Source organism: Myxine glutinosa, chromosome 8 (genome assembly GCF_964187855.1).
Source record: "Myxine glutinosa chromosome 8, kmMyxGlut1.1, whole genome shotgun sequence".
Classification (NCBI taxonomy): Eukaryota; Metazoa; Chordata; class Myxini; order Myxiniformes; family Myxinidae; genus Myxine; species Myxine glutinosa.
In genome coordinates this window covers 96,627,557-96,650,681 of record NC_136268.1, presented here as the reverse complement: position 1 = coordinate 96,650,681, position 23,125 = coordinate 96,627,557, and the positions used below count along the sequence as shown (strand labels likewise).

Genomic DNA, 23,125 nt, shown 5'->3' with positions numbered 1-23,125 from the left:
TCATTTGGCATTGTTATACCATCTTGATTTGGCATTGTTATACCATCTTCATTTGGCATTGTTATACCACCTTCATTTGGCATTGTTATACCACCTTGATTTGGCATTGTTATACCACCTTCATTTGGCATTGTTATACCATCCTGATTTGGCATTGTTATACCACCTTCATTTAGCATTGTTATACCACCTTCATTTGGCATTGTTATACCATCTTGATTTGGCATTGTTATACCATCTTCATTTGGCATTGTTATAGCACCTTCATTTGGCATTGTTATACCACCTTGATTTGGCATTGTTATACCACCTTCATTTGGCATTGTTATACCATCCTGATTTGGCATTGTTATACCACCTTCATTTGGCATTGTTATAGCACCTTCATTTGGCATTGTTATACCACCTTCATTTGGCATTGTTATACCACCTTCATTTGGCATTGTTATACCACCTTCATTTGACATTGTTATACCATCCTGATTTGGCATTGTTATACCACCTTCATTTGGCATTGTTATACCACCTTGATTTGGCATTGTTATACCACCTTGACTTGGCATTGTTATACCACCTTGATTTGGCATTGTTATACCACCTTGATTTGGCATTGTTATACCACCTTGATTTGGCATTGTTATACCACCTTGAATTGGCATTGTTGTACCACCTTGATTTGGCATTGTTATACCACCTTGATTTGGCATTGTTATACCACCTTGATTTGGCATTGTTATACCACCTTCATTTGGCATTGTTATACCACCTTGATTTGGCGTTGTTATACCAACTTCATTTGGCATTGTTATACCATCTTGATTTGGTATTGTTGTACCACCTTGATTTTGCATTGTTATACCACCTTCATTTGGCATTGTTATACCACCTTGAATTGGCATTGTTGTACCACCTTGATTTGGCATTGTTATACCACCTTCATTTGGCATTGTTATACCACCTTGATTTGGCGTTGTTATACCAACTTCATTTGGCATTGTTATACCACCTTGATTTGGCATTGTTATACCACCTTGAATTGGCATTGTTGTACCACCTTGATTTGGCATTGTTATACCACCTTGATTTGGCATTGTTATACCACCTTCATTTGGCATTGTTATACCACCTTGAAATGGCATTGTTGTACCACCTTGATTTGGCATTGTTATACCACCTTGATTTGGCATTGTTATACCACCTTCATTTGGCATTGTTATACCACCTTGATTTGGCATTGTTATACCACCTTGATTTGGCATTGTTATACCACCTTGATTTGGCATTGTTATACCACCTTGACTTGGCATTGTTATACCACCTTGATTTGGCATTGTTATACCACCTTGATTTGGCATTGTTATACCACCTTGATTTGGCATTGTTATACCACCTTGATTTGGCATTGTTATACCACCTTGATTTGGCATTGTTATACCACCTTGATTTGGCATTGTTATACCACCTTGATTTGGCAAAGGGCTGCCACCTGAAAGCACTAAATACAGGTGGGGAGTGTATGACCACGGATGCTGATTAAGCGATCAATGCTGTTTCTATCAGGTCAATGATGTTGATGTGCTCTGGATATAACGAAAGAGGATCATACAAAACGTCATCTTTTGAGATTTTATTGTATTAAGTTACGATAACAAAAATATATCAATGCCATTTCATCGTGACTAAATCTACACCACTTTCCTGCACGTTGGTGTGTCAAGGCTTCAAAATGAAGAAACAATTTACAATATATCAGGTTGAGAAATATAATTCTGCTTCCGTTAAATCATAAATAATTTTAACATTATGTACAATTTTAAACACAGCCGTAATCAAACTTTTGAAACAAAGCCGAAGGTTATGTCTATCTATATACAAAATCAAACACTGTTCACAGAGCCCATCACTGGGTGTTTCTCTGCGAGTACATCACGTGCTCAAAGTGTGAAACATTCATTTTGTTAGTAAAAAGGATGATACAATCAATACTGTTCAAATCACGACAGGTTTACTGCTTTTAGCGTTTACTTCCCTCTCTTGTTGTCTTTCTGTCTCTTGTCTCTCACTCTGACCGTCTCTAACTTATTTGGTCTTGCCATTAAATATATGTAAATAATCCAAAACAATGAACTGTTATTACTATTCACATCTGTATAACATGTACAGTGCCCAAAAGTCATAGAAATACAGGCACAATAAATACTCATAGGCCTTGGCAAGTGCCGGTTTTGGTCCTGCGCTGTGGTTCACATCGTCCACATGATGATGATTCTTTCTGCTTTTAAGGAGCCAACCTTACCCCCGCTACCCCCGCTAATTTCGGTCCCCTTGTGTTTTATACCTCTCCCCCCCCCCCCCTCCCCCTCCTCCTGCCCCCAAGCCCTCTCCCTCCCACACTTCTCCCTGCTCTCAAATGTTGTGGTTGTGTGCTTCCCCTTCTCTCCCCATCTTGTCTTCCGCTCCCTCTTTTTGTATATTTTGTTTGTCTGGTTGATTTGTTTGTGAAATAAATGTTAGCTCTTTCACGAGCCTCGATTCAGTATACCAAAAACTGTGATTGCTGAGTCTTGAATTACTAATCGTGGTTATCTATTATACTGAACGAGCCATCCATCCTCTCTTGTAAGTCAGTGTGTGGTAGAATTTTCGACATATTGATTGACCAAGTGCAAATTTTCAGTGGTCTCGTGACATAACGAGGGGATGCTTTTTTCAATTGGAGTGAAACTCAAGAGTAATCTAAAACGATGTAGGCAAGAGTTCGGGGATTCAAATGAGATTTAGCATCCAGCCTGGGACCCAGAGGGCTGACAGGATGGCCTCAAAGCTGTGCAGCTTGGGTTTGAATCCTGACCCAGCTATAAACTTATACCGGTGTTTCACAGCAGAGTGATTCTTCACTGTGTGTTTCGTCCCTCGGATGGACGTTAAACCAGGTGTTCCATCTGCCCGCAGTGTCCTTCGTGAGGAGTAGGCGAGATACAAAGAACAAATTCCAAATTCCTGTCCTAACTACTGCTGGGAAGGCAATGGGGAGTGAAAGGTAGCTGTTGTTGAAGACGGAGTAGAGAGGTGAAAGAATGTTGGGAGGACATAAGAGTCGAAGGGTGGGCATGGGGAGATTTCACCGTTTTGCTTAAGAAGAAGATGGATTTTCAGAAAATTTCCAAGCAGTTTGCCAATACCATTGTTCAGGCAAAATTAAGCCATTAAAGATGGAGGCAGGAAGTTTATAGGTCTCCCTGCTGTTCTAAAGAAATAAAACAAAAGCAAGGTACATAAGCCTGACAGTCATGGGGTTGTCTTTTCACAAGGGGGATTGCTCACAGGGATCACAGATGCCATGATCATGAGCTGGCAGGGAAGCACATGGCTTCCCAAATTATGGATTCCGATGTCGCAAACACTTCCAAGATTCTCGTCATGAAAATCAATAGGTATGGATGTCGTTGTGAAGCTGGAAGTAAGTATGTAACCCTCCTTCGCAGTCAAAGTGGCACCTGCACGAGTCCACCCATTGGTAAGGGTGTGTAATCTTGTCTCCACCCTCGCAGCGAAAACGCACGTTGACGACGTGTGTGCGGTTGGGTGTGCAACAGCGCGAGTCGGTGCATTCTCCGCAGTAGCGTGGGCGATAGCGGCGGAGGCTCACGCAACCGGCGTACGTAAGGCGTACGGGCTTTTGCGCACGCTCCATCCGCACGCATTTCCTCCCTTTCTTTGGCTGGGGATGACAAAGGTGGCAGAGGGAAGAGTTAGAAATGTTATTGGGTGCGAGCTGGGCCCCATATTTGTGAATTCGATTCGTTTAATCACGCTACAATCGCCATACTATTTTAACATCCCATTCCAATATGTTGGCCTGTGATACAATGTTCTGTGAGGGCCATTGTTGGGGAAATGTTCACCTTTTTTCGCAGCGGTACATTGCACGGTCGTACTCGGCACAGCTGCCTCTCGTGCACAAGCCGGCACTCGGGATTGTCGTTGGTCACGCGTGTGGAAAATCCCATATCGCATGAAGCGGAGCAGGCTGACCAGTCCGTAGTCTGCACCAAACATTTCCTCTCAACAGTTCTTTTCCCAGATAGTAGAACATTCCACTCTACGGGGGGGGGGGGGGGGGGGGTGAACAATATTGGTCATTGTTAATGTCGCACGAGCTTTTGCAACTTGAATGGCATAGCCGGCCGGCTTCCTGAATGCATAGCTAAACAAATTAGCAAAATAATATTTTCGGCTTCGGGTACCACATATATACAGTGCCTTCAGAAAGTATTCACACCCTCTGAATTTTTTCACATTTTGTTGTGTTACAGCCTGAATTTAAAATGGAATCAATCGAGTTGTTTTTTTGTCACTGATCTGCACCTAATACTCCATAATGTCAAAGTGGAAATTTGTTTTTAGAATATTTTACAAAGTAATAAAAAATGATATACAGAAATATCTAATTTACATAAGTATTCAACCCCCTGAGTAAATACTTCGTCGAAGCGCCTTTGGCAGTGATTATAGCTTTCAATCTTCTTGGATTGAGTAGGCGAGACTCAATCCTGTATCAGCTTTGCACACCGGGATTTGGGGAGTTTCTCCCAATCTTCCTTGCAGATTTGCTTAAGTTCAGTAAAATTGGATGAAGAGCGTCTGTGAACAGCAATCTTCAAGTCTTTCCACAGATTTTCAATGGGATACAAGTCTGGACTTTGGCTGGGCCACTCAAAGACTCACACGTTCTGAAGCTGTTTCAGTGTTGCTTTGGCTGTATGCTCGGGGTCATTGTCTTGTTGGAATGTAAATCTTCACCGCAGTCTTTTAGGTCTTTTGCAATCTGAAGCAGGTTCTCCTCAAGGATTTGCCTGTATTTGACTCCATTCATTGTTCCCTCTATCCATACAAGTCTCCCAGTTCATGCCACTGAAAAGCATCCCCATAGCATGATGCTGCCACCACGATGCTCTACGGTAGGGATGGTGTTAGATGGGTGATGAGCTGTGCTTGGTTTCTGCCAGATGTAGCCCTTTGCATTCAGGCCAAAGAGTTCAATTTTCATCTCATCAGACCACAGAGTATTTTGCCTCGTGCTCTCAGTCTTCCATGTGCCTTTTTGTAAACTCCAGGCGTGCTGTCCTGTGCTTTTTTCTCAAGAGTGGCTTCAGTCTGGCCACTCTCCCATAAAGCCCAGATTTGTGAAGTGCCGCAGAGACTGTTGTCCTTCCGCCAGGTTCTACCATCTCAGCCAAGGAACTCTGTAGTTCTGTCAGAGTGGTCAGTGGGTTCTTGGTCACCACCCTGACCAAGGTCCATCTTGCCCGGTTGCTCAGTTTGGTCGGACGGCCATCTCTAGGAAGTCTGGATAGTTCCATATTCTTTCCATTTCCTAATGATGGAGATCACTGTGCTCTTGGGAATTTCTCGACATTGTTTTATACCCTTCCTCAGATCCATGCCTCCTCACAATTCCATCTTGGAGTTCTATGGACAGTTCATTGGACTTTATGGTGGAGTTGCTGCCGTGACATGCACTGTCAACTGTGGGAACTTATATAGAAAGGTGTGTTTCTTTCCAAATCATTCCATTCGATTGAATTGGTAACAGGTAGATTCCATGCAAGTTGTAGACACATTTCAAGGATGATTGAAGGAAATTGGACGCACGTGAGCTCAATTTGGAGTGTCATAGCAAAGGGGTTGAATACTTACTCAAGACATTTCAGCTTTTCATTTTTTATTATTTTGTAAAAAAAAATTTTTTAATTCCACTTTGATATTATGGGGTATTTTGTGTAGATCTGTGACTAAAAATTTCTGAATTTAATCCATTTTAAAATTCGGGCTGTAACACCAAAATGTGAAAAAGTCAAGGGGTGTGAATACTTTCTGAATGTATAATCTCTTGATTAATTTAATTCTCTGTGTGTGTGTGTGTGTGTGTGTGTGTGTGTGTGTGTGTGTGTGTGTGTGTGTGTCGTTTGTTGATATCACCATATGCAGGTTTCAAAAGGTGGAACGGAGCCTTCCCAGGTCTCAAAGTATCCATCCACCTTTGTGTGTGTATACTGTATGTATGAGTTTTGCATGTATGAGTGTATGCGTGCATGTCTGTAAGTTGTTGTTGCCTGCTACCTCCAGCATTGATTGTTTTGTTGCTGTCATTGTTTGGAGGTTGGTGCTGTCTCTAGCCCTTGTTAGTCTGATGTTCGTTAATCCTCAATCGAATAACGAGTTCAATTAGGATGGTAAAATGGATTCCTAGCGAGCTTATGTTTAACATCTTTATCTTTTAAGCAGAGCTATGATTGTGTGGTCTTACCAGAAAATTCAGACCTCTGCCTTTGTTCCCAATGTGCCATCGGAAGTTCATTGCTCTCAATCGCAAGTGGTGGTTTTTCACTGTGTTCTTCATCACAGACCCACTCTTCACAACAGCGTCCTGGTACCTGAAAACAAAGCAACCCTCCATCTATAAACTGCAGGTATTTCAACAACCATCGATCAATGCATCAAAGTTCATTTTCCTGGTGATGACGTTCATAAACGCTCATGAAAACATGGTTCTCACAGCATTTGGGCTCATACAACATGGTTGTTTTTTTACGACGACATGCAAAAAAGGGAATGAAAGGATCATGACACTTGACATACCTTGAGCAGGCGAGGCTGTGAGCAGGTTTCCAGGAGGAGGAGAGGGAAGGACAGTGAGCAGAGGGGCGAGCACCCCACAACTCCATCCATACACGTGCACTGGTGCTTGCAATTGGGCTGGAAGGCCTCTCCATGCTGATACACCCGGCCACTGTAATCGCATGGCCGGCCCTCTGATATAGCTGCAGCAGAGGACAGGGATCGCAAGGTAAGTACGTGGAATGTGAGGATTAAACAATCACCCATCACTAACACTTTCCACCATGATGATACAGCTTCTGCCACTGCCGAATTAGATTTTTGTGTTTAACATTTTATGCAAGAGTGAAGAGACATGCAAATGCACTGACAGTGGGGCGAGCGAAAGAACTGTGAGCATAGTCAAGAAGATGCATGAATGAATGGGAAAAGAGAGAAAGATAACAAATATGAAAGAGCGGTGGGTGTAGCAAGGGTCAATACCATAAATGGACACTGAGTGCATGAGGTTTCATCGAAAGCACAGACTCACCACGACAAATGCCTCCGACATCGGCCTCGCCGGCCCCAATGTCGCACTCGAGGCCTTTCATCGAGTCGCAGGGGTGCGACAAATCGCAGTCCTCATTGAACTGCCGTGCACAGGCCTTGCAGCAGCCGCAGTTGTCGAGGGACATGAGGGTGACCCCGGGCTCACAGGTGGAAGGCACGTTAAATGGGCAATTGCATTTGGCACACGGCGTCGTGGAGGAGGAGAGAGAGGAGCCAACCTGGAAGGACACAAACCAAAGGAAAGAAAAGGGAGTTTGGTACTGATTAGCTTTTTCAAATAATTGTCATTCAACACATGTTCGGTTTTGGCTTAAATACGTCGACAGAACAGATAACCTATCTGTAAACTGTCATACCGGTGCTTCACAGGTGGTGAGGTCTTGCATCAAAAATATTCTGTGTTTCGAAAGAGCCATCCCGTCACTTGTGGACCTAAAAGACCCTACACCGATGATGATTTTTCAATGCCAATTTCCAAATTCCCGTCTTGATGGAGCCTGTTTTTGCAGCACCCTGTGATGGAGTGAAAGTGCGAGTGTGTGCTCTGAACCAGCCCAACTGGTCCAGTCCGTTAAAGGATGATGACTGCAATATGACGTTATATCGTTTCCCGTGAGGTTTCTGGTCCTTCAGTGCAATAACATTATCCCAGGGGCACTAGTGGAAGACAACCCGCTTTTGTCCCAAAACTGTTTATGGCAGTAGCTTTGAATTTGTTCAGGGTGCACAGCGGCATATTCTTCTGAAGGACACCGTTTGTTCTTTAATGTCCACCAGTTATTGCAAGGTGTGGGTCCATGTCTTTCCAATCAACCACACACACAATCAACCACACAGGGGCTTGGTAACCACAGTCAACACCGGGGGGTTCAATAATACAATCAAATCTGGGGGTTTAGTGATACAATCAACTCTGGGGGTTCAATAATACAATCAACTCCGGGGGTTTAGCGATACAATCAACTCCGGGGGTTTAGCGATTCAATCAATACTGGGGGTTTAGTGATGCAATCAACTCCGGGGGTTTAGCGATACAATCAATAATGGGGGTTTAGTGATACAATCAACTCTGGGGGTTTAGTGATACAATCAACTCCGGGGGTTTAGTGATGCAATCAACTCTTTTTGGTTTCGTGATACAATCAACTCTGGGGGTTTAGTGATGCAATCAATACTGGGGGTTTAGTGATGCAATCAATACTGGGGGTTTAGTGATACAATCAATACTGGGGGTTTAGTGATACAATCAACTCTTTTTGGTTTCGTGATACAATCAACTCCGGGGGTTTAGTGATGCAATCAATACTGGGGGTTTAGTGATACAATCAATACTGGGGGTTTAGTGATACAATCAATACTGGGGGTTTAGTGATACAATCAACTCTTTTTGGTTTCGTGATACAATCAACTCTGGGGGTTTAGTGATGCAATCAATACTGGGGGTTTAGTGATACAATCAATACTGGGGGTTTAGTGATACAATCAATACTGGGGGTTTAGTGATACAATCAACTCTTTTTGGTTTCGTGATACAATCAACTCTGGGGGTTTAGTGATACAATCAACTCTGGGGGGTTAGTGATACAATCAACTCCGGGGGTTTATTGATACAATCAACTCCGGGGGTTTATTGATACAATCAACTCCGGGGGCTTAGTGATACATTCAATACTGGGGCTTTAGTGATACAATCAACTCTGGGGGTTTAGTGATACAATCAATACTGGGGGTTTAGTGATACAATCAACTTTGGGGGTTTAGTGATACAATCAACTCTGGGGGTTTAGTGATACAATCAATACTTGGGATTTAGTGATACAATCAACTCCGGGGATTTAGTGATACAATCAACTCCGGGGGTTTAGTGATACAATCAACTCCAGGGGTTTAGTGATACAATCAACTCCGGGGGTTTAGTGATACAATAAACTCCGAGGGTTTAGTGATACAATCAACTCTGGGGGTTTAGTGATACAATCAATACTTGGGATTTAGTGATACAATCAACTCCGGGGGTTTATTGATACAATCAATACTGGGGGTTTATTGATACAATCAACTCCGGGGGTTTATTGATACAATCAACTCCGGGGGTTTAGTGATACAATCAATACTGGGGGTTTATTGATACAATCAACTCCAGGGGTTTAGTGATACAATCAATACTGGGGGTTTAGTGATACAATCAACTCTGGGGGTTTAGTGATACAATCAATACTGGGGGTTTAGTGATACAATCAATACTGGGGGTTTAGTGATACAATCAACTCCGGGGGTTTAGTGATACAATCAATACTGGGGGTTTAGTGATACAATCAATACTGGGGGTTTAGTGATACAATCAATACTGGGGGTTTAGTGATACAATCAACTCTGGGGGTTTAGTGATACAATCAATACTGGGGGTTTAGTGATACAATCAACTCCGGGGGTTTAGTGATACAATCAATACTGGGGGTTTAGTGATACAATCAACTCTGGGGGTTTAGTGATACAATCAACTCCGAGGGTTTAGTGATACAATCAACTCCGAGGGTTTAGTGATACAATCAACTCCAGGGGTTTAGTGATACAATCAACTCCGGGGGTTTATTGATACAATCAACTCCGGGGGTTTATTGATACAATCAACTCTGGGGGTTTAGTGATACAATCAACTCCGGGGGTTTATTGATACAATCAACTCCTGGGGCTTAGTGATACATTCAATATTGGGGGTTTAGTGATACAATCAACTCCGGGGGTTTAGTGATACATTCAATACTGGGGGTTTATTGCTACAATCAACTCCAGGGGTTTAGTGATACAATCAACTCCGGGGGTTTAGTGATACAATCAACTCCGGGGGTTTATTGATACAATCAACTCTGGGGGTTTAGTGATACAATCAACTCTGGGGGTTTAGTGATACATTCAATACTGGGGGTTTAGTGATACAATCAATACTGGGGGTTTAGTGATACAATCAATACTGGGGTTTTAGTGATACAATCAACTCTGGGGGTTTAGTGATACAATCAATACTGGGGGTTTAGTGATACAATCAATACTGGGCTTTAGTGATACAATCAACTCCGGGGGTTTAGTGATACAATCAATACTGGGGGTTTAGTGATACAATCAACTCCGGGGGTTTAGTGATACAATCAACTCCGAGGGTTTAGTGATACAATCAACTCCAGGGGTTTAGTGATACAATAAACTCCGGGGGTTTAGTGATACAATCAACTCCAGGGGTTTAGTGATACAATCAACTCCGGGGGTTTAGTGATACAATCAACTCCGGGGGTTTAGTGATACAATCAACTCCGGGGGTTTAGTGATACAATCAACTCTAAAGAGACATAGACAAGGTTAAGGTTCAAGACATAAACAGTTCTAAAGAGACAAACAGTTGTTTCTCATTCAAAAATGTAATACTTTCATTTGAACGATTGAGAAAACTTCCAGTTTCATTCAACATTTGATATTGTTCTGCACATTTCACCTGTGACCTCTGACCTTTCCATTACAATGGAAACATTTCTGCTCAGCTTCAGAGGTCCAATTACCCATTCGTTCCTGTTTTCATTCATTTAAACATTATTTCATTCCCTCGATATTCCTGGACTCGGGTTCCCTTCGGTACAGATTCGGACCTTGTGTTTGAACTCACCATCACGATGATGCTGCAGATTGAAGCGAGACCGGTCAACATCGCGCTCATGTGTCCGTGGCCGCTTCGAGTCCTGTACGTTGTTAATCTGCAAGAGAAAAGCTTTTCAAGGATCGTTGTCTGAGTCTCCGCCGATGGACCCGATTTGAACTTCACGTTGTGTTTTACTCCAAGTCTGCCGAACTCTGTGCAAAGCGAGCTTTATAGTGCGCGATCGATCCTCCTCCTCCACTCAAACCCACGTCCACATCACCCCCCCCCCCCATCCTGCCCCCATCTCTCAACAGTGACGTTACACGAACCACAGTGCAAACATCGCCAGGAAAGAATGCGAGGAATTCCTTGGCTAAGCTTTGCTATTCCCCCACCTTCTCCAGCTCGCTTCCTCCTTTCCCTCGCCCCTCTTTGCTCCCCCTTCCCACCCCCCGGCTCGCTTCCTCCTTTGGGCCCCCATCCACCCTTTTCAAATCCCCATTCCGATCCTTTCTCCCCCATCCCCAACGACAGCCTTCCTACTTTGTCTCCCCCTTCTCTTCCTTGCCTAAGTACACATTGACTGCCGGACTTCCTCTCAGTCACAACCACCTTTTGACTGGGGACATGTGAGACACCATTCGCACTTATCTGTTGAGACCAGGAAGAGCCAAGAACGTTGAATGCGATCGATCCCTCAAACGTTTCATTTTGAAGTAGCGTGGGAGACCGTAACACTGCGAGGTTAACCACTTTTACACACCGCCGCACACCACCTTCCATTGTACACACCACCGCACACCACCTTCCATTTTACACAACACCGCACACCACCTTCCATTTTACACCCACCTTCCATTGTACACACCACCGCACACCACCTTCCATTTTACACAACACCGCACACCACCTTCCATTTTACACACCACCTTACATTTTACACACCACCTTCCATTTTACACACCACTGCACACCACCTTCCATTTTTCACACCACCACACACCACCTTCCATTTTACACACCACCACACACCACCTTCCATTTTACATACCACCACACCCCACCTTCCATTTTACACAGCACCACACACCACCTTCCATTTTTCACAACTCCTTCCATTTTACACACTGCCGCACACCACCTTCCATTTTGCACAACACCTTCCATTTTACACAACACCGCACACCACCTTCCATTTTACACACCACCACAAACCACCTTCCATTTTCGACAACAGCACGCACCATCTTCCATTTTACACACCACCACACACCACCTTCCATTTTAACCACCACACACCACCTTCCATTCTAACCACCGAACACCACTTTCCATTTTACACACTACACCACGCCACCTTACAATTCACATACCACACCAATGACACCACTTTCCATGTTACACACTACACCACGCCACCTTACAATTCACATACCACACCAATGACACCACTTTCCATTTTACACACTACACCACGCCACCTTACAATTCACATACCACACCAATGACACCACTTTCCATTTTGCCACATTTTACACACTACACCACGCCACCTTACAATTCACATACCACACCAATGACACCACTTTCCATTTTGCCACATTTTACACACTACACCACGCCACCTTACAATTCACATACCACACCAATGACACCACTTTCCATGTTACACACTACACCACGCCACCTTACAATTCACATACCACACCAATGACACCACTTTCCATGTTACACACTACACCACGCCACCTTACAATTCACATACCACACCAATGACACCACTTTCCATTTTACCACATTTTACACACTACACCACGCCACCTTACAATTCACATACCACACCAATGACACCACTTTCCATTTTGCCACATTTTACACACTACACCACGCCACCTTACAATTCACATACCACACCAATGACACCACTTTCCATTTTACCACATTTTACACACTACACCACGCCACCTTACAATTCACATTCCACACCAATGACACCACTTTCCCCTTTACCTAACACACCACCTTCCCTCGTACACGGAACACGATCTTCCCTGCGATTCACAACACATATTTCTTTGATGAGAACCACATCCAAACATTCCAAAAACTCTCGAAATCTTTCGCTGCTCTTTACAAGTCTCCCCTGCTTCTTGGATCCCATTTTGGATTCATTCACCCCATAATGTCAGCAAAAGAGTTGCACACATTCCGATGATCTTACCGTTACCATTCCAAAGGTGACTACAGTACAAAGGATTCTGGACGTGGAGACCCTGACATTCAAACATCTGCTTTACTTCTTAAATGATGCAGGTGGGGATGAATACCTTCCGTGCTGAATTTTAACAAAGGGGTAAAAGGTAACCTTAAAAAAAACTCCTTTTAATACCGACAAAAATAACACGCAAGAGTTCGTTTTATAAACAACAATCATAGCATGGACAAACTAGAACGGCACTCAGTGGAGAGCACACCTCCACCTGGTTGGCCATATCACTCAATGGTGAAGAATCAAAATTTCGTCAAAAAATTAAATAATTCTCATATCGAAATCCATATTCAGATCTTCACCAAAATCGAATCTATTCTTCCTTGTCACACACACACACAACATGTCCACCAAGTTTCGTCCAAATCCATCCATAACTTTTGGAGATATCCTTCTATATATCGTTTTTGGCCCTATCTCCCAATGGTGAAGAATCACTTAACAAATTAAATAATTCTCATATCCGAATCCATATTCAGATATTTACCAAAATCGAATCGAATCGTCCTTGTGAGACACCCAAACGGTCCACCAACTTTCGTCCAAATCCGTCCACAACTTTTTGATATATCCTGCTATGTATCGTTTTTGGCCATACCTCCCAATGGTGAAGAATCACTTAAATAATTAAATAATTCTCATATCCGAATCCATATTCAGATCTTCACCAAAATCGAATCGAATCGTCCTTGTCAGACATCCAAATGGTCCACCAAGTTTCGTCCAAATCCGTGCACAACGTTTGGAGACATGCTGCTATGCATCGTTTTTGGTCTGATCTCCCAATGGTGAAGAATCACTTAAAAAATTAAATAATTCTCATATCCGAATCCATATTCAGATCTTCACCAAAATCGAATCGAATCGTCCTTGTCAGACATCCAAACGGTCCATCAAGTTTCGTCCAAATCCGTCCACAACTTTTTGAGATATCCTGCTATGTATCGTTTTTGGCCCTATCTCCCAATGGTGAAGAATCACTTTTTAAATTCTAGTAGCCGAATCTGGATCTTCATCAAAATCTAATAATTTCGTCCTTGTCACATACGTTACATCTCTGCCAAATTTCGTCCGAATCCGTCCACAACCTTTCGAGAAATTTTGTTCACAGACAAACAGAAAGACAGACAGGGGGTGAAAACATAACCTCCATCAATGTTTGGTGGCGGAGGTAATCAGCTCTTAATAAACGAACCTATTACTGATAACTTTGGTACCTCGCCTGAAGTTAGAGTGCTGCTTTCCCATATGTTTCTGACGTCATTCTCGCCGCTGGTCCACCCACGCGCAGATATGAGCCGAGTTATCCCTCCAAAAAATTGACTATGTCTAGGGTCTTCACCTCCAGTTTACCATTTTCATCCATCAGCTGATCCTATCTGGTAGTGACCCAGGTTAATGTCCATCCGAGGGACGTCACGGACACGTGGAGGGTTTATAGCTGGGTCGCATTCAAACCCAGCATGGACAGCTTAGAGGGGAGTGTGCATACGTCTAGGTCTAGGCCTCTAGGCCTCTAGGGCCTAGGCTATCCTTGCCAGACTATAATAAACCATCCATCTTGTCCTAACGTTATTAGTGACGTTCATTTCCTGAACATTTATTCATGGTTTCCCAAAATCCAGTTGTTGTCCTCCTCGTTGTAAACTCGTTTGACTTTCGTGAACCTATTGGACGACAGTCGGAATGAGAGCTATAAATAAATAGTCTATAAATAAACGGAGTTATTTCATCATTACGTCATCCTGGGCCTCCTCCGCACATGACGTCACGTCACCCAGCACCCACCGCATGTTGTTCCCGCGAAGGCTTGGTCTGAAAATGCAGCTTGTCGTAAACCGGGAAATATGTATGCAATGACGTCGAGCTCCCCCACGTCTATGACGTCATCCACCAATGATCCCCCCCCCACGCGCAGATATGAACAGAGTTATCCCTCCAAATAATTCGCCATGTGTCGGGGCTCTTCCCCTCAAATTTAACGTTTCCATCCCATTTAATCTCTTTTTACCATTTTCTATCTCGCACCAGATTTGTACTCGTTTAGGCCTACATGGTTGTAGTTTTCCTCGCACTCACAACCGGTTTAATCAGGAACCTGGTGTACGTGCTGCGTACCACAATGATCATGTAAGGTGGACATGCTGTTCAGATGTTTCACTTCTAGATCTAGAGGTATGAGGATCTTCGAGGTCCAAAGAGGTCATTTTGTTGAAATAATACCTGTGTGCTTGAACGCACCTGATAACATCCAGTCTTGGCAGGTGAGCGGAGTCCCATCAGGTCGGTTTAGTACTTGGATGGGAGAACTCCATGGAGCCTGGTGTTGGAGGTTGGGAGATGGCAGGAGAGCTCAGTTGGGAACAGACTCATGTTAACTGTCTGCTCATAAATCTGTTCCACCTTGCGCTCGATTCCGACCATATTGGCAATTTCTGTGGGATGCTTTCTGTGGGAAGAAGGAGGAAAGAAGACAAGAATGCACGGTTGATCCCACGACAAGAGGGTGGAGTTAAACATGGAGGGCTTAAGGTCACAACGTCTGCTGTAAACTCCAAATAGAAATGGGTCACACACACCATGCATGACATGGCAGTTGGCAGCAAAATTGAAATGAGCTCGAGAGACGAAAAAAACCAAAAACTGACCGAAGAGGGGGATGAATGAATAAAGTAAGCATTAGTTAATTGTTAGACTTGGGGAGGGGAACAAGGTAAGGGTTTTTCTTCTCCAGGATTGTTACCTGCACAGGGAGAACTTAAACGGAGAGGTTAGAGGGCAGCAGCAACAGGATCAGCCAGTGAAATTGAGTATAAAAAGGAATAGCAAGGAAATGTGATGCAGGAGGAGGCCACTCGGCCCATCATGCCTGTGCCACACCAGCACCAGATAAACAAGAGCGACAATTGCTTTGCAATACATGTCCCAATACATGTCCCAATACATGTCCCAATACATGTCCCAATACATGATCATTTCTACGTTTAAAAAGGGCATAGTCGTGGAAAATTTACAAAACACGTTGAAACTCGAACTTCTTCTGAAACTTGTCATAATAAAGCCATGCACCAAGTTTCAGTTGAATATGTTAAAGGGTGTGGGGGAAAAGTCTAAAAAAAAACACAGGTGGGACAGACAGACAGACAGACGGACGGACGGACAGATGGAGGGTAATAGTCCCCGCCGGTAAAACCAAGCTCTTAGCTCTGGACTAATAAGTTGTTCAACATGACTTGGCCTCATTCCTACCTATCTCTATTGCTGCACCCTCACCACTTCCTGCACTCACTACATCCTCAACAATTCCTGCACTCACTACATTCTCACCACTTCCTGCACTCACTATACCCTCACCACTTCCTGCACTCACTACACCCTCACCACTTCCTGCACTCACTACACCCTCCCCACTGCCTGCACTCACCACACCCTCACCACTGCCTGCACTCAGTACACCCTCACCCCCTGCCTGCACTCACTACACCCTCACCACTGCCTGCAATCATGACATCCTCACCCCTGCCTGCACTCACTACATCCTCACCATTTCCTGCACTCACTACATCCTCACCAATTCCTGCACTCACTACATCCTCACCAATTCCTGCACTCACTACATCCTCACCATTGCCTGCAATCACTACACCCTCACCACTTCCTGCACTCACTACATCCTCACCAATTCCTGCACTCACTATAACCTCACCACTTCCTGCAATCACTACACCCTCACCACTGCCTGCACTCACTACACCCTCACCCCTGCCTGCAATCACTACACCCTCACCCCTGCCTGCAATCACTACACCCTCACCACTGCCTGCACTCACTACATTCTCACCACTTCCTGCACTCACTATACCCTCACCACTTCCTACACTCACTACACCCTCACCACTTCCTGCACTCACTACACCCTCCCCACTGCCTGCACTCACCACACCCTCACCACTGCCTGCACTCACTACACCCTCACCCCCTGCCTGCACTCACGACACCCTCACCACTGCCTGCAATCATGACATCCTCACCCCTGCCTGCACTCACTACATCCTCACCACTTCCTGCACTCACTATAACCTCACCACTTCCTGCAATCACTACACCCTCACCACTGCCTGCACTCACTACACCCTCACCCCTGCCTGCACTCACTACACCCTCACTACTGCCTGCAATCACTATACCCTCACCCCTGCCTGCAATCACGACACCCTCACCACTTCCTGCAATCACTACACCCTCACCCCTGCCTGCAATCACGACACCCTCACCCCTGCCTGCAATCACTACACCCTCAACCCCACCTGCACTCACAACATCCTCACCCCTGCCCGCAATCACTATACCCTCACCCCTGCCTGCAATCACTATACCCTCACCCCTGCCTGCACTCACTACACCCTCACCCCTGCCTGCAATCACTACACCCTCACCCCTGCCTGCACTCACTACACCCTCACCCCTGCCTGCAATCACTACACCCTCACCCCTGCCTGCACTCACTACACCCTCACCCCTGCCTGCAATCACTATACCCTCACCCCTGCCTGCACTCACTACACCCTCACCCCTGCCTGCAATCACTACACCCTCACCCCTGCCTGCAATCACTACACCCTCACCCCTGCCTGCAATCACTATACCCTCACCCCTGCCTGCACTCACTACACCCTCACCCCTGCCTGCAATCACTATACCCTCACCCCTGCCTGCACTCACTACACCCTCACCCCTGCCTGCAATCACTACACCCTCACCCCTGCCTGCAATCACTACACCCTCACCCCTGCCTGCAATCACTATACCCTCACCCCTGCCTGCACTCACTACACCCTCACCCTTGCCTGCAATCACTACACCCTCACCCCTGCATGCAATCACTACACCTTCATCACTGCCTGCACTCCCAACATCCTCACCACTTCCTGCACTCACTACACCCTTACCCCTGCCTGCAATCACTACATCGTCACCCCTGCCTGCAATCACTACACCCTCACCACTTCCTGCACTCACTATACCCTCACCATTGCCTGTAATCACTACACCCTCACCACTTCCTGCACTCACTATACCCTCACCATTGCCTGTAATCACTACACCCTCACCACTTCCTGCACTCACTATACCCTCACCATTGCCTGTAATCACTACACCCTCACCACTTCCTGCACTCACTATACCCTCACCATTGCCTGTAATCACTACACCCTCACCACTTCCTGCACTCACTATACCCTCACCATTGCCTGTAATCACTACACCCTCACCACTTCCTGCACTCACTATACCCTCACCATTGCCTGTAATCACTACACCCTCACCACTTCCTGCACTCACTATACCCTCACCATTGCCTGTAATCACTACACCCTCACCACTTCCTGCACTCACTATATCCTCACCATTGTCAATCTCCTTTGCAAACCCACTCCCCAAACGCAACCAACTTTTTTTCTCCAAATTCTTCACACTCAGATACCTGTCTTAAAGTAATTATTCGTTCCTTCAACTTCGCAATAGCTATCTTCTGGTGAGCTATTTCCTCACACTTCCTACAACATTGACTACCCTCTGTTCCTACTATCCCTGACATGGCCCTCATCCTTTATTGTTGTTCATGGCCTTTATTTTTGGCCCGTTTTTATGTGGACAACAACAAAAAAAGATCCAATACGGTATCAAGCATCTATCATACCGTTTGTAATCTCCTCTTCTCCATATTTCCCTCTTACCCCACGCTCCCTGTTACCCATTTTCCCAACCATGTCCCCAAGTGACTTAATCGCTTAACTCGGAGCAACAATCAAGTAGGCCTTACTCTGCAGCTTCCAAATCAAACTAAAACAATGACCCGCTAATCTGCTACAAACACAACAGGAAACTTTAAGTGATAACAAATACACAACACCTGACACAAAATCACAATAGTATGAAAAACAACAACAACAAAAAAATCACCTATCATGTTCTGATATCCAAAGCTCTGAACCCTTAACCGGAAGTACCAGAAGTCCCCCCAAGTTATTGCCACCCAAAAAAAAATAACTTCCAAGCAATTGTTATTCTCACAATGCGTGTATCTGTTACTATCAGGAGCAGCGTCTGTCTGTCCGTATGTCTGTCACGCTTTATTCTAAAGGGTTCCTGCTGTCGTAGAATAATTTAAAAAAATGGTCCCATGCGGAAGCTAAATTCGATTTACTTGGTTGGAAAGCTAATAAACACTTTAGAAGAAAAATTTGTGTCTGTTTAAATCATAAAGGAGCCAGTTTTAAAAGCCAGTCTTTCCTGGATTGATGAAGAAGAGAAGAAGAAGAAGAAGAAGAAGAGGGATTTGAGCTTAATGCAGCGGTTGGATTCATGGTCACCCTGCCCATAAATTGGGAGACCTAACATCGCACAACTGATCCACAATGATTCTTTTGCGATTGTCGCACACCATATACCATGCAGATGGCACAATATATACATTGAACGTGGTTTCTTTGGTTTCTAAAACTAATAATGGCATCAGAGAGTTTTCACAGCGTCAACACAGCACAAGGCTCTATAAGCGCAGAGGTAAAATGTTGAGGTGTGGAGCTTTATTAATTTGCACACATTACATATACACACCATGTTATCATTCGGGGAGTGCGGATTTGAGTAAATTAACAAATGCAACTGAGGAATGTGCAATATAAATGCTTTGCTGCAGCACGTTCTTCAATTCACACAAAACCAAACACAAAAACATGAAACACTGAGGACACAAAACGATTTGGCAGCAGTTTGTACCGTTTTCTTACGGTTTTTTTTTCACAACACCATAAGGGACTGAAATGCAAACGAATGCTCAATGTTTCTGAGTGGTGAGCCAAACCCAATTTCAAAATGGGTGAGCTCGATTTGTATTTTCTGTCTCACAGTTTGCATAGAGTCCAGACAAGCAGGAAGTCCAGACAAGCAGGAAGTCCAGACAAGCAGGAAGACCAGGCACGTGCTGAATCAAGACAATCAGGAGGTCCAGACAAGCAGGAAGTTCAGGCACATGCTGAATCGAGACAATCAGGAAGCCCAGACAATCAGAAAGTCCGGGCATGTGCTGAATCAAGACAAGCAGGAAGTCCAGACAAGCAGGAAGACCAGGCACGTGCTGAATCAAGACAATCAGGAAGTCCAGACAAGCAGGAAGTTCAGGCACATGCTGAATCGAGACAATCAGGAATCCCAGACAATCAGAAAGTCCGGGCATGTGCTGAATCAAGACAAGCAGGAAGTCCAGACAAACAGAAAGTCCAGGCATGTGCTGAATCAAGACAAGCAGGAAGTCCAGACAAACAGAAAGTCCGGGCATGTGCTGAATCAAGACAAGCAGGAAGTCCAGACAGGCAGGAAGTCCAGGCATGTGCTGAATCAAGACAAGCAGAAAGTCCAGGCACATGCTAAATTGAGGCAATTAGCAAGTCCAGACCAGCAGAAAGTCCAGGCACATGCTGAATCGAGACAAGCAGGAAGTCCAGGCAAGTAGAAAGTCCAGGCACATGCTGAATCGAGACAAGCAGGAAGTCCAGGCACATGCTGAATCGAGACAAGCAGGAAGTCCAGGCAAGCAGAAAGTCCAGGCACATGCTGAATTGAGGCAAGTAGGACGTCTAGACAAGCAGGAAGTCCAGGCACATGCTGAATTGAGGCAAGTAGGACGTCTAGACAAGCAGGAAGTCCAGGCACATGCTCAATCGAGACAATCAGGAAGCCCAGACAATCAGGAAGTCCAGGCACATACTGAATCGAGACAATCAGGAAGCTCAAACAATCAGGAAGTGCAAGGAAGTGCAGACAAGCAGGAGGTCTAGACAAGCAGGAAGTCTCGACAAGCAGGAAGTCTAGGTACGTGCTGAATCACGACAAGCAGGAAGCCCAGATGATCAGAAAGTCCAGGCACATGCTGAATTGAGGCAATTAGGAAGTCCAGACAAGCAGAAAGTCCAGGCACATGCTGAATTGAGGCAATTAGGAAGTCCAGACAAGCAGAAAGTCCAGGCACATGCTGAATTGAGGCAATTAGGAAGTCCAGACAAGCAGAAAGTCCAGGCACATGCTGAATTGAGGCAATTAGGAAGTCCAGACAAGCAGAAAGTCCAGGCACATGCTGAATTGAGGCAATTAGGAAGTCCAGACAAGCAGAAAGTCCAGGCACAACTGGCACATGCTGAATCGAGACAATCAGGAAGCCCTGATTTTATTTCAGGAATCAGGAGAAATCAATTATGTATTTGCTGTCAAAGGTGCTTCCACCAAGTATTAACACAGGGGGTGAACACTTATCCAACCAAGATATTCTAGTTTTGTATTTTTAATTAATTTTCCCGAAAATTGTAGAATTTGTTTTTCACTTGGAAGTCGTGGGTTACGATGTGTAAATAAAGGTGGAAAAAGTCTGATTTAATGCAATTTAATTCCAGGCTATAAGGCAGCAAAAGGTGAAAATTTTGAAGGGGGTGTAGACTTTCTATAGGTACTGTATGTCTTAATTACGTCCTGTAATGTCAGTTGCACCATGACTACGTCTATTAGTTACATAATATTGGAACATACCTTTTAAACCTTTAGACCCCTTTGGACCCTTTAGAACTTTTAAAATCCTTGAGACATTTATACCCTTTAGATGACTTTAAGAATTCACATCCTTTAGACCCCTTTGGACCCTTTAGAACTTTTAAAATCCTTTAGACATTTATACCCTTTAGATGACTTTAAGAATTCACATCCTTCAGACCTCTTTGACCCATCCAGACCTTGAGACTCCTTGAGATCCGAGAAATAGACCCTTCAAACCCATTTGACCCTTTAGAAAGACACTTTACATCCCTCTAAACCCATTAAGATCCTTACATCCTTTTGACCCTTCAAACTCCTTAGATCCCTTAAGACCTTAACTCCTATTGGAACATACCCTTAAGACCCTTTAAGCCCTTTGACTGACCTTTACACCCTTTAAACACATTTAAACAAACACCACACAAACACCGAAAGTGTTTTTGGAATATACAAATTCTACCCACACAGAGGGTAAATACTCTGCTAGTATTATGTGGTACGAAACATGCAGTTCATACTTACCCCCTCCCCCAAATGCAGAGTGGTAGGTAGGGGCGGAGGGGGGAGAGTGGGGGGCTGACAGTATTGTGGGCCCTCGAGCAAAAGGGGTATTTGGGCCCCCTAAATTGCATTTTGGTATTATACTTAGTGCGGAATAAACGTTTGTTAAAACAACCATTTGTGTATAAATATGCAGAATAATAACGAGACCATGAATGAAAAACAAATACACTAATTTATGAACCACAAACTGGCCCTCAGTCCGCCCCTGACTATTAGGGTGTATTGAGAAGCTCGGTAGGGGGCTCCTCCTTCTCACTCATTTATTTATCTTTCTTTCCTTCTTCCTCATACTCTAGCTGCTGCTAACACAATAAATTAGTTTGGGGAAGTTGTCACAAGATGATCGAGTTAAACTGGAAATGATGACCCGGACAGCATTTGTTCAAGTTCTGGTAGCATAATATTAATAGCATTATTAACACTAGGGCATGCCCGTACTATATGTATATCTAAAATTATATCCCCCCCCCTCTATTTACATGAAATGGTTTGGTCCAAAGCGAACGGCTTGCGAGTACGGTGACAATCCCCCCCCTCTATTTACATGAAATGGTTTGGTCCAAAGCGAACGGCTTGCGGAGTTTGGTAAAGAAATCGCCATAGCGTGCACAAAGGCGCAGGAAAGCGAAAGAATCGCAAATTAGTTTTAATTAGTTTTAAAACATAGTTTAACGCCAACATAGCGGCAACATAGTTTGCCAACGTGAAATAAATGAATACGCTCTCAAATGTGCCGTCCGAGGCAGAGTCTGTTCGCCACGTTCGGCACACGTGATAACTCGCTGCTCTCTGATTGGTTGAATCGTTTTTTGGACATAGCTCGGTAACTACTTGTCCGATTAATATGAAACCTTGAAAAGGCACATCCTCGGGTCCCCAGCAATATACCTGGCAAGTTTCAAGTA

The 23,125-nt window shown here is 44.4% G+C and overlaps 1 protein-coding gene across 1 annotated transcript; it reads right to left on the bottom strand.

The window, feature by feature from the left end:
• Positions 1-1,612: 1,612 nt before the first annotated feature.
• LOC137432738 (CCN family member 1) lies at positions 1,613-10,999 on the bottom strand. Its single transcript, XM_068124885.2, has 6 exons — positions 10,829-10,999; positions 7,154-7,391; positions 6,643-6,824; positions 6,311-6,437; positions 3,906-4,102; positions 1,613-3,721 (listed from the first exon to the last, which is right to left on the bottom strand). The coding sequence occupies exons 1-6, from the start codon at positions 10,877-10,879 to the stop codon at positions 3,428-3,430; spliced, it is 1,089 nt and encodes a 362-aa protein (XP_067980986.2). The 5' UTR covers positions 10,880-10,999; the 3' UTR covers positions 1,613-3,427.
• Positions 11,000-23,125: the final 12,126 nt, after the last annotated feature.

Coding starts and splice junctions, on each gene's coding strand:
- LOC137432738 (XM_068124885.2), bottom strand. CDS start 10,879: ATGAGCGCGATGTTGACCGGTCTCGCTTCAATCTGCAGCATCATCGTG. Junction 7,392..10,828: donor TCTGCAGCATCATCGTGATG/GTGAGTTCAAAC, acceptor GTGTCCTTCCAG/GTTGGCTCCTCTCTCTCCTC. Junction 3,722..3,905: donor ATGTACCGCTGCGAAAAAAG/GTGAACATTTCC, acceptor TGTCATCCCCAG/CCAAAGAAAGGGAGGAAATG.